General features: G+C 37.9%; 1 protein-coding gene across 1 annotated transcript in view; it reads right to left on the reverse strand.

Moving 5' to 3' along the window:
* lama4 (laminin, alpha 4) overlaps positions 1 to 8,499 on the reverse strand; it is a 58,043-nt gene extending 49,544 nt beyond the window's left edge. Inside the window, exon 1 of the mRNA XM_016462796.1 lies at positions 8,189 to 8,499. Within this exon, the coding sequence (XP_016318282.1) occupies positions 8,189 to 8,284 (96 nt within the window). The 5' untranslated portion in view covers positions 8,285 to 8,499. The remainder of the gene's footprint in view (positions 1 to 8,188) is intronic.
* Between the last annotated feature and the right edge of the window lie 9,617 nt (positions 8,500 to 18,116).

Consider the following 18,116-nt stretch of genomic DNA (forward strand, 5'->3'; position numbering starts at 1 on the left):
TGCGAGGAGCTAGGGACAGCCCGAAGGGAAGGACCGTGTATTGATATGCCACTCCCTCGAAGGCAAATCAAGAATTGCCTGTGATGGGGGGCTATCTGGATGTGAAAGTAGGCATCTTTCAGATCCAGAGAAAAGAACCAGACCCCTAGGCACACTTGCGAGAGGATCTGTTTCAATGTAGTCATCTTGAATGGCCGTCTCATGAGGGCGCGGATTTAAGTGAGATCGAGGATGGGCCGCAGGTCTGTCTCAGTGAGCGCAGCGCAGCCTCAGCATGGGCGTGGCCTGGGTGAGCGGTGCGCTCAACTCGAAGCTGTCGGCGATATGAAATCATTGGTGACAGCGTTCCACTCCGATCCACCTAGAAGGATTGAGCCGCTCGACAAAAGCGAGAGGCGCTGATCCTCATGTGTAAAACACACTGGCCAATCAAAGAGCTGTGTGGAGTGTGATGCACGCAGGAGCTGGGCCGGCATGAAAATCACTCAAGCCCGATCGCTCAAACCCGCGAATTCACTGTTTCTCTCTCCGACGTAACTGGGAGGGGAGAAACGCAAGAGCAGGGACAGAATCACGCTTTCACAGTGAAAGCAGCCTCCGCAACGCACACACAAATGCGAAGCTGTCAGTGACAGCATTCCATTCCGATCGCTTAGAAGGATTGCGGCGCTCGATGTAACGAAGGGCGCTGATCCTCGCATGTAACACACACTGGCAGATCAAGTGAGGCATGCAGGATTTGTGCCGGCGTAAAATCACTCAAGCCTGGTCGCTCAAACCGCAAATTCACCGTTTCTTCCGCCGAGGTAAGCAGGAGGGGGAGAAACATGAGAGCGGGATGGGACCAGCGAGCAAAGCAGGAACACACTGAGGCTTTTGAATGAAAGCAGCCTGTCTGAGCGCAGCTTCAGTGCCACACACACAATGCGAAACTGTCAGCAATAGAGAGGTGACAACATTCTGCTCCAATCTGCCTAGGAGGATAGAACCGCTCGATGTAACGAGGGGCGCTGATCCTCAAGTGTAAAACAAACCGGCGGATCAAAGTGCAGCGGGGAGAGCGGGCACGCGGGCTCTGTGCGATTGCTCAGGCCCGGTTGCTCAGCCCCGTGGCTCTGCTGTTTCTATCTCCGAGCTTTGCTGAGAGAGGAGAAACGAGAGAGCGGGGCTGCCTTCATTGAGAAGGCGGGCCGCGAGCAGAGAGGGGTGAGACTCATGCTCTCAGTGAGAGCATTCCATCTCAGTGAGCGTGCAGTCTCTGCGTGGGGGATGCCCAGACAGGCAACGCACTCACTACTCCTCTGCATCTTTAAGAACTTACCTCTTAGACATAAGCTCTTTTAGGCTCGCCGGATGGCGGCAGGGAATCAGCTGGGACCTTTACTGCTGCGACTCTGAAGGCGGCGGAAGGAGCGGCGAATCAGCCGAACAAAGAGTTTGCTGGTTCAGGTTGATCCGCTGCGAGGCATTTCCATGGCGAACAGGCTTCGAGTCTTGTAGATCAGCGAAGATCATCATCGTCGCTGAAGGAGAATTAATCTGAGGATCCTACAGTGGAATGCCCGCTTATATAGCCAGATGGCACTGTTTTGCATCTCTGAGCAACATGATGGTGTTTCGTTCCTGAATGAATCAACCTTTTAAATGATTCGGTTCAATCGCAATGACTCACTTATTAACAGTGACTTACTGCCACCTACTTGCCGTTTTAATTTCACATTTAAAGTATCTTTTCATTTTTAAAATAATTGTAAATATTAGTATTCAATGTTTTATGTTTAAAATAACGAAATATTATTCATGCATTTGTAACTGCATGTTAAATGCATTCATGTCCCTCTGAGCTGAATTAAGGCCTACATCTAAATGCCTCTTCAGATGCAGCTTTTTTGTTTCCTCTGCATTGCAAAGATGAATTTTGTTGATACTGATATCATTTGTTTGGTAACAGCCCAAATGTCTTATTATTCTAATTGACTGATTAAATGTAAGAATTTGACTCAAAAGATGATGCACACTTTTAGAAAAAAATGGTTTTATAAAGGTAAAAATGCCCATAAAATGTAAAAATCTATTTAAACAGATTAATTTCTATCACTGCTGTGAACTGACCAGTACACAGAATATGAGGGCTATCAAAAGCAAGTTGTACACACACACACACACCAGAGAGACATTTAAGAGGGTTTGTTCTCCAAATAACACTAATTTCATGTTGCAAAAAAATGTGTTTAGAAACTGTGTATGGACTCTTGTTCATGTTCCAAGTTACCTTCCTGTCCACTGTTTTTTGCCTCTCAAAAAAGCCACAAAGCCTTCCAAGATGACAGTAAAGGCTTATGTCATGCTTGAGCTTTATTTAGGCTGAAACTTGAAAGTTAAGTTAAGCACGACATAAATGCAATGTTTAGGTATTATTATTATTTTTATTACTATTATTTGGATTCCTGCCTTAGTTTTAGTTCCTCTTCAGGAACTCGAGCTGCGTCGGAAAACCGTAATATGTGTGTTTACATGTGTGTTTACATGCTTGTTTACATGCTCATGCATTACAAATCATCTTGCACTGTTCCCCAGCCAGCTGCTTGACTTACGATGTTTCTCTTTGCACATGTACAGTATTATGTGAAGCATCCGTATAGTCTGTATTTTTTTTAAATTTATGTATAGGTAAACATTTATATATAGTATATTCATAGTCAAAATCTGTCAGTAGGTTAGTTGTGTATAGGTACAGTGTTTTTGTGAAGCATTCGTATAGATTGTATTTTTTCTCTCTAAGCGAGATCCCAATTCGTCGGTCATCCGACGTGACGTCTCCATTCCCTCCTTCAGGGAACGAGGGTTATCATATGTAACCGAGACGTTACATACATAACCTGAGACGTTTGTACTGTTTACCTTTTTCAAAGTAATGTGAAATTGATTTTTATATTTCTTGATTTCTGCCTTAGTTTTAGGTTGCAATGTTTACCTTTTTTAAAGTAACGTGAAATTGATTTTTGTATTTTTATTTATTTATTTATTTATTTTATTTTGTATTTATATTTTTATTTTATTTATTTTGTATTGATATATTTTTATTTGCATTTTGAATGTAGTTTGGCAATTAAATGCATTAAATGGGTTTATTTTTCACAGTTATTAACGTATGCAATTTCAGCAGTAAAAAATTTTTCTAAAAAGGAAACAAATTAGTTGTTTATTTTAAGAGATCTATCTTATTTTCTCTTGTATATATAGTATTGCTCTTTAATAAAGAAAAATTACTTCTTACCCGATTACTCGATTAATCAATGGAATAATCGGTAGAATACTCGATTACTAAAATAATATATATAATCATATACTGTGCATATACAGTATTAGCCAATTTCAGTATATTTTCAGTCCAGTGAGGTCTCTGTTGATTTAGCAAAATAAAACTTACAAATCCATGCTTGGTCTTAATGTACATCAACTGACATACAGTACAGATGCTCTTTTGCTTTATTCAAAAATACATAATGCCGTTAAACAAATCCAGGTATTTTGTCACTGGCAAAATTTTATATGAATATTATCTCTATGCATATTGACTTCAGTTGTCCACCCCACATGCACATCCAAATGCCCACCGCAGGACGGCATCCCTAAATGCTACTGAGTGCCATGAAAGGAGCTTTGTTGTTAGTAGTATGCTGTAGTGTAGTGATAATTGTTTAATTCAATCAGCTCCCACTGCAAGGCAGAACAAAGCTGAGCTTCATACATCACACCCTTTCACTTTTTTACTTCTGAACTGTCTGAATTGTACGACTAAAAGTGGAGTAAATAATTAGAACAATCTCTTTTCTAATTTAACTGTTTCCTGCTCTGCAGAAAAACAGATTGACTGGACCATACATTCATAATTTTATAATTACAGATTATAAGACAGAAGATCAGATATTAGAAGACCAAGAATCTGTTTTAAATTATGAATCTGTTTTCTACACAGACCTCAACGACCAGACAAGCCCTTGGCACAAATCCCTATGGCCAGCTATAAGGCCAAACCCCATCATGTCAGAAATCAATGAATATTCCAAAGTATAACAGGTTGGTGGCAATCATCATTTATAAATCCAAAACATCTAAAATACAATTTACCCCAATACAAAGGGAATCTTTATTGTTTGAACAGCAACTGGACTTATCCAAATGGACTGGACACTTAACCAAGAATGACTCCACTAAAATGCTTTATAGTACTATTCTGTCTGAGTGGTCTGTTTAATTGTTATTTTTATTATTTTTAAATCATTTATATGTATGAGTGTTTTGTTTCTCAATGCATTTGTCTACTGCAGTGGTTTGGAATGCCAGTCTGTGGATTCTTTCTGGCTAAAGGCTTGGGTATACTTCATTTTCTTTGCTCTACTCCATTTTGTGCACAGTTGACCATACAAGCCTTTCAAAGTATATTATATGGACTGCATGCACAGATGAATGTATTCAGTGTATGTACACTGCCTAGTGAACCTTTGTTTTTTGAGTACATAAATCACTCATACATGCGCTGTCCACGTGGACACAAAAATTGGGATGCAAGTATAAAAGTTATGCCGGCAAGGGAAGTATTCTTTTGGCTTTAGTGGGCAGGTCTTGGCCAGAATAAACAGTCAGAAGTCCGGTAAGTTTGATTCTCAAGGAATGCATGAGCTCATAAAATGTATAGTTGCTTTGGTTAAAATGTCTGCTAATGGGTAAATGTTAATAAACAAAAGTCCCCTTTCAGGGGCTCCCACTTTGTGCAATGGAAACAGCTTGCTATCCTCCTTGCCTGTAACCCATCTCTCTCTCTCTCCTTCTTTCTCACACTGTTTACATTGTTTTAGTGAACATAAACACCAGCTAAGAAACACACAAAAGTGCATACCAGTTCAAAACAACACACTGTCTTCAAATTCTATTGGACAATCTATAGTTTAGGAGTGTAACAGTAAGTTTTGGTCCTCAAATTTGATCGGCCAAGCAGTGTTCCAAGAGTTCTGGAATAGAATAGAATAGCACACTGAGACATTTCAATATTTGTAGCTATGTCAGTGTTCAAAGCATTCCAAACTATGCATGCAGTGCTGAATGGAAGCAAATTTATGTTGTTATATCCATGATCGCTCAGAGAGGGGGAGGGGGAATATCTGTCGCTCTGCTCCACTCATATATGCTATTCTAGACTGGCTTTCTGTGTTTTGAATGGTGAAAAGAAGAAATAAAGGCAGAGAAGAAATAAATGCCTGCAAAAATAAAAAATGAAAAATAAATAAAATCAGTTGTACTACTCCATATGCTGTCTGCTGCACCCAAACTCTCAACATAGGCATAAACAAATAAACAATATTTGATGGAAGGTCATAGAAGTTTGAAGGTCAAACTTGTAGCTACAAAAAATGCAACATCGATCATGGATCATTCAAATGTAAATCAGCTGTTGTAAAAATAAAGAAACTAAAAACTAAAATGAGTTGTCAGTTAAAACTCCTATAATAAAACATGATTTACATGTTACATATGGAATTCATTTAGGGAGCTTTCACAATGGGCATGTTTGCTGAACTCTGAATCCAAGCTTGTTCCCAGCGCCACCGCTGCATTGTTCTGATTTCAGACTCAATTCTATCCAACCCTGGTGCATTTGCATTCATCTTGTATCATCAGAAACATGCACAGTGCATATGATAGAACATGTCATATATATATATGGGCCATTCTATAGAATTGGTCCAAAGTCAGAGCTGGAAACATCTTGAAAAAAAAAATTATTTTTCCAAAAAATTAGTATGCATGCAAATTGTATAAGATCCAAGGTACACATAATTGTGCAGTTAATTCTCATATTGTATTTTTTAGAACGTTTTGGAATATTTGTCCGAAAGTAGTGTACAACAGTGAGCGCAAGCTAGATTAAAGTGATTATTAAGTTTTGAATATGGATATTTGTCTTACAAAAATGCATCGATACGCTACAGAAGGCCTTTGTTCACCCCCCGGAGCCATGTGAGACACTTTTTTTTATGGATGGGCGAATTTTATTTAACTGCTTTTGGACTGATGCATGCAACACCCGCAGAGTGGCATTAAACAGCTTGAAACATCAAAGACAATTTTTAATATAACTCCGATTGGATTCGTCAATATACAATATACACCTAGGATGACTTGAGGGTGAGTAATTTATGGGCTAATTTTCATTTTTGGGTGAATTAACCCTTTAAAGTTACACACAGATTTTTCAGACTTTTGAACACATTTACCTCAAAATGATGAGACCTATCTACTCACACCTTGTAGCTATGAGAGAGAGGGACACAGGTATATTTCCTGATCATAAATTTATGGGTTTAGTTAAAATCAGTCTCAGCCAATGGACTAAAACACTTTCGGTAGTGACATGAAAAGTACGGGACACATTTTTTAAAATAAAGTTTCATAATTTACAAAGAAAATATAAAATAAATATATATTTTTTTGAACTTCACTTTTTAAAAGAATCAAAAAGATACTTTTAAAAACAAAAAAATACAAAAATTATTTCAATATCATTTTCATAAGTTGAAATTTAGGGGTTAGGGTTTGGGACAGCCAACTCCCAATTGAAAGTACCCAATAAATGATGATTTTATATATATTAAGCTTACTAATGTTTTAAATATTATTGTGGGTTTCAATAGATAATAAAAGGATCTTAATAAACATCTAAGATTTGAATACATAAATGCTTTTTAAATGTGTTTTTTGGTTGTGGGACAGCACTTTGCACCAATTCTGTAGAATGGCCCATATATATTTTTCCTTTGGTGCTATTATGCACAGCGGAATGAGCGGCATGTGCCCCACACTAACAGGTCTTTGCCTTTACTAAAAACACACACACAAAATAACACTTAATTCCAACATCTACCCTCCTTCTCCTGTTCTATGCAAAGCATGCCGGGAACTAGAAACACACTGCCCATGCAGTGTTCAAAGATATCAAGATAATTGTATTAAGTTACTACAACTTTTTTTTTCTTTAAATCAGTAAACAGAAATTTTAGTTTAAATTACATGCAATATTAATGTGACGTTAAAGATGATTTCTAATAAAAGCCAGCTTTCATATATTTCATATATAACTATGAAATATATATTATGAACTAAGAAACCTTGTTCTGCCAAATTCTCAAATGGCAGCATTATTTGGTTACTTGTGAAACAGACTTTGCATTAGGAGGAACATGTCTATAAATGTCAAAAAAAAAAAAGGTCTAGTTAGAGAGCTTACTATAGGCTTTGGAACACAACTTGAATCTCTTCTGATCCTCAGGGAATGTATCAGTACAGAAGTGTTCCCACTCTGCCCATTGGATCAGTATGTCCCCCCAACAGATGGCCTCCCTTCGCCTCTGTTGCATTTCCGGTGAGGAGTGACTATTAGATCCTAGACTCTCAACAGCTGCTGGTTGGGGAGGTGGGGGTGGGGAGGCCGCAGAGTTTTCTCATTACAGAGCATGAGACGCATAAACCTCTCTCTTTATAAAGATCATTTTAAACAGCTTTTTAATAGCATATTCAGCACTAACCCTTATATTTATTGGAACACTAGATTCCATACAAGAAGTCCACACCCAAACAGTCATGTAAGACATTTTATTCTGATCATCAACTATTGACAAATCTCAGTATCTCCAGTAACAACAGCCCAGAGATAAGTGCTATTGCTTTAAAGTTGCTCATGAAGTTCTGAAATGTTTAACTTTCAGTCGGATTTGTTTATATACTGTATAGCACTTTTCACAATAGCCTACACTTTGTTTTAACGTGACTGTTTCTGATATTTTTCCTATAATTCCTCAGGAGAAATAAAAACACAAATGAGGCACTCACTGACATTCAGTAAGTACTAGCATAGCCTAGCTCAAATAATCAGAACACTGAATTTGATTAGAGATTATTTGAGAATAGTGATATCTCTTTTTATAATAATGATAATTCTGAACACATGCAGCAAAAAAAGGAAAGCAACACTTTTAAAGAAACTGCTCTGGATAGAAGTATATCTACAAACAAGTATAACAAGTAATAAAGGAACTAAAATCAACATATTATTTGTGTTTATTGTAAAACCTTTGGCATATGATGCTAATTCAAATATTCCTCTTTTCTCAGCCATAAAGAGAGGACTTACCCTGTAGACTGTGTTTAACTGTTGCGAGGAAGCTGTGTGCATGAGTGCTGACAAGATGCAGAGAACACAGATCGATCCAAACAGCAGAGAGGCCATGATTCCCCTCTAAATGCCCAGGCAGTGTGTGTTGTTGTGTTCCCTGCTGTAGTCTTTCTCACATCTACTTCTCCCTTGGCTATTTTTTGTCTTTACTCAAGCCTATGTAGTCTGCACTGCTGTTCTCTTCTTCTCTCGCTTACGCCCTGCCCTGCCAAGCTGGACTTCCTCCCTCGATCACCCCCGGCCCCCCTCTTCCTCACGCACACATTTCCCTCACAAGATCTTGAATGGAAATCACATGCAGCTAAGAAAAAAATAAATTTAAAGAATCCAAACCGAGGAAGAAATATCAAAGCTCTTTGTGTTTCCTTGTGTAACTTGTTGTTACCCTAAATGTGAGTGTAATGACGGCAGATTGGCAGAGAGCGAGTAATTGACAGCTCTTTGCTCATTACACTACCCTTTGACCTTGGCTGTGGCCCTCCCCCTCCCTATGAATGTCTCTTAACCTTTCTAACCCACTGGAAACACCATCTCCTACAACACACACACACATTTAGGTGAAAGCGTCACAACATATCCATATGCTCATATGTTCGTTGTGTAGTCCAGTGGTTCTCAATTCCTATCAACTCACTTTTCTGCACATTTTGTATGTCTCTCTTATCTGACACTCTCCTAATGAGCTGATGTTCTGAATCAAGTAAGTTATATAAGAGAGAGACATACAAAAATGGAAAGCGGTGGGTCACCATGACAGGAATTGAGAACCGTTGGTGTAGTCACTCATGGAAAGTGGACCTTGCTTTATGCACTAAGGCAGTCATGCTAAAATAAAAAAGGAGCTTCCCCAAACTGTTCCTACAAAGCTGGAAGCATAGCATTGTCCAAAATGATTAAGATTTTCCTTCACTTGAAGTAAGGGGCCAAGCCCAATCCCTGAAAAACAGCCCCATACCATCATCCCTCCTTCACCAATCTTTACAGTTGGCAGAATGCAGTCAGGCAGGAAATATTCTCCTGGCATTCACTGAACCCAGACTCGCCCATCAGACTGCCAAACAGAGAAGTGTGATTCATCACTCCACAGAACAGGTTTCCACTGCTCCAGAGTCCAGTAACAGTGTGCTTTACTCAGCTCCATCTGATGCTTGGCATTGTTATTTTTGTGCTGATATAAATGCTAGGATCTCTTCAGCTCTGGAATCATCACCCGCTCTGTGACATTACAAGGTCTTCCGCTTCATGGCTGAATTGCTGCTGTCCCTAAAGTCAAGTCAAGTCACCTTTATTTATATAGCGCTTTTAACAATACAGATTACTGTACAGCATTAATTAGGAAAATAGTGTGTCAATAATGCAAAGTGACAATAGTAAACACTAATTTTTCAGTTAAAGGCAGTTCATCATTGAATTCGGTGATGTCATCATCCAGCTCAGTTCAGTTTAAATAGTCTCTGTGCAATCAAGTCGACAATATCGCTGGAAATGAAGTGTTCCCAACTAAGCAAGCCAGAGGCGACAGCCGCAAGGAACCAAAACTCCATCGGTGACAGAATGGAGAAAAAACCTTGTGAGAAACCAGGCTCAGTCGGGGGGCCAGTTCTCCTATGGCCAGACGAAACCAGCAGTTCAATTCCAGGCTGCAGCAAAGTCACATTATGCAGAGGACTCAACTGGCTCCTGTGGTCTTGTCCCGGTGGCCATCTGAGACAAGGTCTTTACTGGGGATCTGTATCTGGGGCTCATCTAGTTGTCCTGTTCTCTGCTGACTGAACACTTTTACTTTCCAAAAATACCACTTACAGTTGACCGTGGACTATTTAGCAGGGATGACATTTCACGAACTGACTTATTTCAAAGTTGACATCTTATCACAGTACCACAATTCAATTCACTGAGCTCATCAGAACTGGGGGTGTTTCTAGCCTTTCCTCATATACTGGGGCACAGGCCCCCCATCAAAAAAGTGTGCCCATATGTTGATACTGGTTTTTAATCCTGCTTTGGATATAAATGGATATAAATTGTCTTTTCAATAGGCAGAGGCTGAACCAAGTCCAGGGTTAGGCTAAAAGTAGCCTAATGTTAGTGCAATCTATTAACTACGCACATCATAAATCCATCTTTTTAGGCAAGTACCAGATATGGGTGTCATGCCACAAGATCTTTTTAATATGACTGAATTTGTATTTAACTTGATCACACTGTAATAAAAACACTGTAATTAAATTATAATGCTGTAATTTTTACTGTTATTTAAACAGCAAATCAATTACAAACAAAGCAGTCAAAGAACATTTACATTTTCAAAGAACATTACTGACTTCAGTCTAGTGCAAGTTTAAGCACTCTCGAAAAACTCGGCTGAAAACTCCCATTATAATCAGTGAAGCTGTCTACACTGTATGATGAATTAATCACTTACATCGTACGTACATCTGCAATTTGTTGTTAATGAGAGTGCAGAATTCTGTCAGCGAGCCTGTTCACTGAACAAAACTGGCGTTTCAGCAATGGCTAATCTAAATGCTTTTGATTGGCCATTGCATTTATAAGATCACCGGACTGCATGTGTTTGGTTATAATGCACGACAGTGTAAAAACATGTACAAAGAAATATGATGCAACATTAGCAGATCTAAACGTTATGCCGCAATCGGCACATCTCAATTCATTTTCATTTTATTCGCCACAGCTGAATAGATTTAAAGGGGTCATATGATGCTGCTAAAAAGAACATTATTTTGTGTATTTGGTGTAATGAAATGTGTTTATGCGGTTTAAAGTTAAAAAAACACATTATTTTCCGATATCGTCCTCTTTTGGAAGACCAAACAAAGTAGTTTCGCTTTCACAACGAAGCACACAGCATCTTCACGACATGGCTGCAGCGTCAACAAAACTACAGTGAGACTAAAAGTTAAGCCTTCTTTTTTTGCGTGAACATTTGGGTGGCGTTATGCAAATCTTCCCACATAGTGAGGTAGATATGTGGGGGCGTGTTAGAACGAGCCGTTTTAGGTAGGTGTGGCTGACTCTGAACTTTTATAAAGAATATCTCTTTGGATTTGAGACTTTAGTCTTTGCAACTTTACAGATCTTCTTTATGCACCAAGAGCTTGTAACACTCCAAACAGAAAGGAAAAATTCAAATCGCATCATATGACCCCTTTAATTTAATTGTTCAGGGGCATTTTTTGTCCCAAGCCCCTGTTAATTTCTGACCCGTGGCCACAGGAAGGCTAACCTTACCCAGCCTTATAAACACACTCTATCTATGGTCTTTACCTTCGGCATAGAGTCTTTCATAAAAAGCTGCACGCACAATAAAAAGCTGCTTCGTCGATGACAAATCATAGAAGACATTTGCAAGTTTTGTTTCCAACAGTGGGTTGTAGGTAAATATCATTCTCATCCTGCGATTTCAGACCACTCTCAAATGTCCACTTTTAGACACCTGTGCTTCCACAAGTGACATCACTTGCTTTTATTTATTTATTTAATTAATTTTTTTCTTAAATTGAATCTATCAACATTTTACGACAGTAACCAGGTTGTGAAGACAAGAAAAAACATACAAAATTACAATGTCACTTGCAATCAACACAAATAGTTCGTGTAGCCAATGGAGAAAAGATGCTGATACAGTCACCTGTCGGAGAAAAAGACAAGACCCACAAATCTTTGGCCACAGAACAGCAGAACATGAACGCAATGTGCAAAGTCTCTCGATGTCTTGCGATTTCTTTCCCAGCTGTTTACCTTCACAGACATAATCGACTTGTTTGTAACACTTGTGTTTTTAACATAAATTTCTGTGTATTTGACATTTTAAGCGCAGTAAGACATGAAAGAGAAGTTTAGTTCTCACATGCCGTGTGACAGACGCTTTCTGTGCGTGTGCTTTGGATGTGTGCGCAAAACCGTATATCAGAAGTTTACCCTAATATGGTTTAAAATGATTTCAGTACAATAGACATGATAATCAAAACCAGACAGATGTTTTTAGCATAGTATCTGAGGAGGTACGAGCTGTAAAGGCACATCCCTATTCTGGAAAAGGGGGCGGGGAGCAGTAACTCATTTGCATTTAAAGATGCATGCACGAAAACAGTGTGTTTCTGCTACCACTCAGAATAGGCATTTTCAAAATGATATAATATATGATCTGTGGGGTATTTTGAGCTGAAGCTTCACAGACACATTCTGGGGACACCTGGTGTTAAAAGTTGCATAATAGGTCTCCTTTAAGTGTTTCCTCCCATACCGCCACTTCAGTATGTTCAGTCTCTCTGACCAGTCATCTGACCTTCAGTTTTATTAGGGTATGCTGAAAATCATGTGGAGCAGTTATCCATTACTGAAAGGGCTCTGCTAAGTGAAATGCGTTTTTAAGAAGTAAGTAAAGGCAGTGACACAACCAGCAGGCAGTGACCATGTTTACCTTGTCCTGCTAGGAGATTAAAACGATAAATATTTTTCCAGCTAAACTTGTTACTATGATGCATTTCAGAATGTAAGCCAGTGGTTCTCAATTCCAGTCCTGGTGACCCACCACTCTGCATATGTTGTATGCATGTCTTGTCTTTGTCCCAGCCTGGAACTGAGATATAACTCTGGCACATGTTGTAGTTTGCACTGACGACATAATGCATCAGAAATTGAGTATTTATTATTTTACCTTACACTTAAAAAAATTTGCACAATGTAAATAAATAAAAATAAAAAACTGGCCAAAATGTTGGTTCTACACCAGCCCTAAAACCTTGCTTGTCTCAAACAAGGCACCTTATGCCATCGGTGAGCAGAACTTCCACAGCTCCCAAGTCAGTGGAAAAACAAGCTAGTTCTGAGTGAGTACCGCCCAACTCTGGATCCAGCACCAGCCCCAGTGGAGAAGAGGTAACAGTTAAGTTAATGGAGTTCTCTCTTAATGAGCTGATAATGTCAGTGCCTCACCTGAATGTAGTCAGGTGTGTTACATAAGAGAGACATAGCCTACAAAACGTGCAGAGCGATGGGTCGCCAGGACCGGAATTGAAAACCACTGATGCCACATCAGATGACATGTAAACAGACTGGGAGGTTTATTGGTATGCAGTTTGACTAGTAACTGAATTGTTGTAGGCTAAGTGAGCAATCACCATTTTGACTTTGATCTAAACGCATAAGCTTACTACAGGACTATTAAAACCCTCTAAGCCCCAAAGTCGCAAAATTGCGACAAGACGTCATACTTAATAAAATAGACTGTAGTTCCTAATATGGTGTAATATCTCATTTGTATTCCCTACCACTAGATGGCAGACATGTAGTACTTAGTGTCCATAGAAGAGCTGTTCCTACAGGTAGAGGCAGCAGGGGTAGGAGAAATAGGGCAGGAAGTAACACTAGCTGCCCCAAAGAGGTGGGAGTGGCCGCGGTACACGTGGCCGTGCTGTGCGTGGGAGAGCCGGGAGACGTGGTAGAGGCAGCAGGGGTGATCTGGATCTAAATAGGGCTGGAAATAGCGATGACAATGGTGGCTGGCTTTATTTGAGAAATGAAGAAGTGTATCAGGACTGGACAAACGCTTTGATGATCCTGTTGGTAATTTAGTACTTTCTCCTGTTTTATTGTTGGTTTCCTCTTTTCTGATCATTTGGAATGAGGATAAAAAGACAAAAAAAAACAAAACATGCAAATAAGTTCAAACATCCATTCAATATCTACTATTTCCTGAATATTATGAAATTCAAGACGGCCGCCTCTGATGACGTCATAATATGCAAATTAGACGAGTATATTTACACCCCACATAAACTTTCGGTCATGCCCAACATTTTTCTAATTTACAGTAGATCTCTATCTTTAAGCCCTTTCAAGCCACAAGCTTTTGAAATCTTGATGTCAAAATCCAGCATTTTTCCCAAAAATCCCTGGCGCCTAAAGGGTTAACATATTTACCACAGGACTGCTAAATGCACAACAGCTTGTGTTGACTCTGGTCTGCAGTTACAGCAGGGTTTTTCCCGTGACAGGACTAACCTTCCAATAGTGGTATCCACCTCTTCACACAAAGAGAACTTCCTGTGTCTCATTGGATTAGTAGCCTTATATAGATCTGAGAGTCTTTTCTTCTGCTTCTGCACACTTGGAAAAAAACAGGAAATGGATTTATGAATCTGCAGCTGGATGTGACATCACCAAAAGGATGGGGTGTTTTTTTTTTAGATTTTGGATTTTTGACTGACATATTTTATCAAATTTTAAATATTTATGTATTTAAGTATTGCTAGGTTAAATAAATTGCACCCAAGTGAATAAAGAAGTACACTTTAGCACACTTTTAAAGAGAGCACTTATTTTATAATGCAGATTAAATACAATTACCTGAACTTTAGAGTGTTTTTTTTTGACAGACTTAAGTATCTTTATATATATCCATGATTGCTTTCTGTTGTCTTTAAAACACAATTAAATATACTGCTGAATATACTAATAAGCATTTTTGAAAAAAGTTGCCAGCCACCGTCAGTGTTTTTGCTGATTTTCACTAAAATTTCATGGCCCCCAGAATATTTTGTTGTATGAATATCTGATCATGCAATACATCAAAATACCCTCTGTGTCAAGACCCTCTACTTTCAACAAATAAATAAATAAATCTGTTTTATTCCAGCTTCAAGCATTGTTTTTTTTTTTTTTTATCAACACTTGAATATAGGTAGGTTTCATTAAAAAAAAAAAAAACATTTTGAGCAAAAAGTATTTTTATCAAATACTACATCTGGATCATATTCAGTAATATTATCAAAGCAAAGATGCAGTAGATGGCTTCCATCAGCATTCCCAAAGCTTGCACAGGCCCAGTTTTCATTTATATGTGGTTAGTGCTGATGATTGCATTATTTCTCATATGAATATGCTTACATATGAGATCGCTCGTTTCTGCATCTTCCTGGTCTGCGTTTTTGATCGGGCATTCTCTATACTCATTCAGGATGCGTAATAGCGCCCCTAGCGTATAACAGTGAAAACACAGAAACCTGGAAAATGCTGTGTTTGGCGAGGAAAGAGTTAACTAAACTCAGTGTCATTTCTATGAAATCTTGTACATCAAGAATTTAATCATTTGTATTACATATTTGTAATGAAGAGGTTGCAATTTTGTACATGTAAAATATATTAACGGCCAGTTCCACTTTTTGAGCAACACTGAAAATGACATTTTCAACTTAAATTGTTTTTTTTTAAGATTTTCTTCAAATCTTTTTTTGTCTATCTTTTTTTGTCTTTTTTTTTTAAGTAGACACATAGCAGATTATTGTAGAAGTTAAAAAAATGTAGTATTAAAAAAGTTATAAAAATTTAAGCTTATGGAAATATAAAATGTAAAACAAAATGGCATTTTAATATTTTATATCAAATATTTTAGAAAACATGTTGGACTCTAAAAAATTTGAACAAGTTGTATTCCAAATTTGAGATTAATATCTTAAAATTAGCTTTCAGTAAGATTTTGTTTGGGCACAGTTTTCCTCTATGACATTCAGGCTCCATTGGTGACTAAGTGCACACATTTCCATGTATGGTTTGAGTGATCTGAGCCATATTTCCATACTTTTTTTTTCATATTTGGTAGTTATCATTCAGAAGCAGTATGGGCAGTGTGGCAATGTTTTAATAATTATTATACCAGTAGGAACCAGAAGGATGATGGTCCACAGTGGAGCCAACTGGTTGATGGGCCGAGGGGGAGCGATGGGTTTCAGCTCACTCAGTGCGGGTCTGTGATAAAACTAAAGACTGACGCCACAGTTAATCAACATTCGTGGGAGGGGCCTGTGCAGAACTACGTCATTCTGCCAAGAATCTGAGATCGGCTTGATAGTAAAATTAGCATTTTTCTCAGGCTCCTATGTTTATGTTCAATTAATTAACTTTAATGGCAATGAAAAGAACATATTCATTGCCATTACAGTTTTTTTCCATTGCTAACAAGCGTTTACCTATACTTAAAGTACTTTTTCTAAACTCTTAACACAGCAACACACCTACATCACACAATTAGCCAAAACGTTAATTTTCTGGCCAAAACCACATTTTGTTAAATAAATACAAACTCTACATTTCAAAATGCTGAATACCTTTTTCTGCATAAAAACATAACTAAATTTCTACATAACTAACTCTATCAAAACACAGCAAACCCGATTCAAAATTGAGTCATTCGGTCAAAACATTAGCACTACTTTTCTATCCAACAGGAAAATATAGTCAATCATAGCACAGTGACTGTCAAAATACTAACAGTTGATGAATTTACAAAAACTGCATTACCTGTCATGTTTCAGTTCTACATATAGACAATATAAAAATCCATTGTTTTTTGTAATTTAGTTATTTAAGTGTCATTTTTAAGTGTTGAATGTGTTCATTCTTGGCAAAATACTATCTAAAACTGAATGAGTCATTACTTTATAGACAAACCCAAAATATAACCGAGATAAAAACATCAAATAAATAGTTTTCATCAGGTTTGATATTTTGGTAACACTTGGGACCAATTTTCACTATTAACTAGTCGCTTATTAACATGCCTATTAATAACATATTGGCAGTGTATTAGTACTTATAAAGCACATATTCTGCATGACCACATTCTACATCCCTAATCCTACCCAATACCTAAACTTAAAGGCACAATATGTAAGAATTTTTTATTAAAATATCCAAAAACCACTAGAAGAGTTTTATATATTTTGCTGACTTGTGTACTTACATTATCCCAAATGTTTCGAAGAATGTTTAAATCCAGAGAAATAAGCAATTTTAACTAGTGACACGGACCGTTTCCAGAGTGTCATTGTGTTGCCTGCTAATGACGTCATAACCCCTCGATTTCCGGTCGATTTTGTAGAAAACATGGAAACCACCAAAGACGCTTTAATATGCTATGCGTTTTAATAGACTGGTGACGACTGCACAGAGTAGCATTATAACAGAACTTTCAAATGTATCTAGTATGATAAAACAGCGCTTCCGCTGCTTTCCGGAAGGAGCGGAAGCGGTCGACTGTGGCATAATAAAAGACTGACGCCACTGTCAATCAACAATCGTGGGAGGGGCCTGTGCAGAACTACGTCATTCTGCCAAGAATCTGAGATCGGCTTGATATGAGAAAGGGGTTTGGATTTATGGAGATTTTAAACAAAAGCACTGGGTGGATTTTTATCATTATAGGGTGGATGTGTATAAACACTGCCAACACACATTTTAGTTCAAACAACATGTAAAAGTGAATTTTGCATCTGATGACCCCTTTAAAACACAACTGTTGCAGATATGAATATTACACATTGTTTGTTTTACAGGATAAGTTCATGGAAATTGGTGCTCAGTATTTCAAGACGGTACCGTCCAATCCACATTATTTCTTTTACTGCCTTCCATCTTCCAAAAAAGAGGTGCGTTAACATTTAGCTAACATTTTAGTATTCTGTTTTTTTTGAATGTGCATTTTAGCAGCATTAATGTGCTCCAGTGTTTGCTGAATCTGCAGCATCACAGCAACATCAGGGGCCTGTTTCCTAAAACAAGTTAACCAAATAAGCCAGGTTTATTTCAGTTAGTCTATCAAAAAAAAGAAACAAACAAATATTATGTTCATCTAAATAAATTTTTATTCATTAGTATGGTTGAATCAGATCATCGAAGGTCAGCAGCAAAGACATTGTTTAATAAATTACTTTTTATTATGTTATTTAACATTTAATTATTGCAGGTTTGCATTGTATTTTGAGTTTGCATTGCACTGTTTTTATTCATTTTGAGGAATATTGAATCTGTTTTTGTGCAAGTGAGATGAGTAAATGCATGTTCACATTTAGTCTAGAACTACAGT

Source organism: Sinocyclocheilus anshuiensis, unplaced genomic scaffold (genome assembly GCF_001515605.1).
Source record: "Sinocyclocheilus anshuiensis isolate Anshui unplaced genomic scaffold, SAMN03320099.WGS_v1.1 scaffold937, whole genome shotgun sequence".
Lineage (NCBI taxonomy): Eukaryota > Metazoa > Chordata > Actinopteri > Cypriniformes > Cyprinidae > Sinocyclocheilus > Sinocyclocheilus anshuiensis.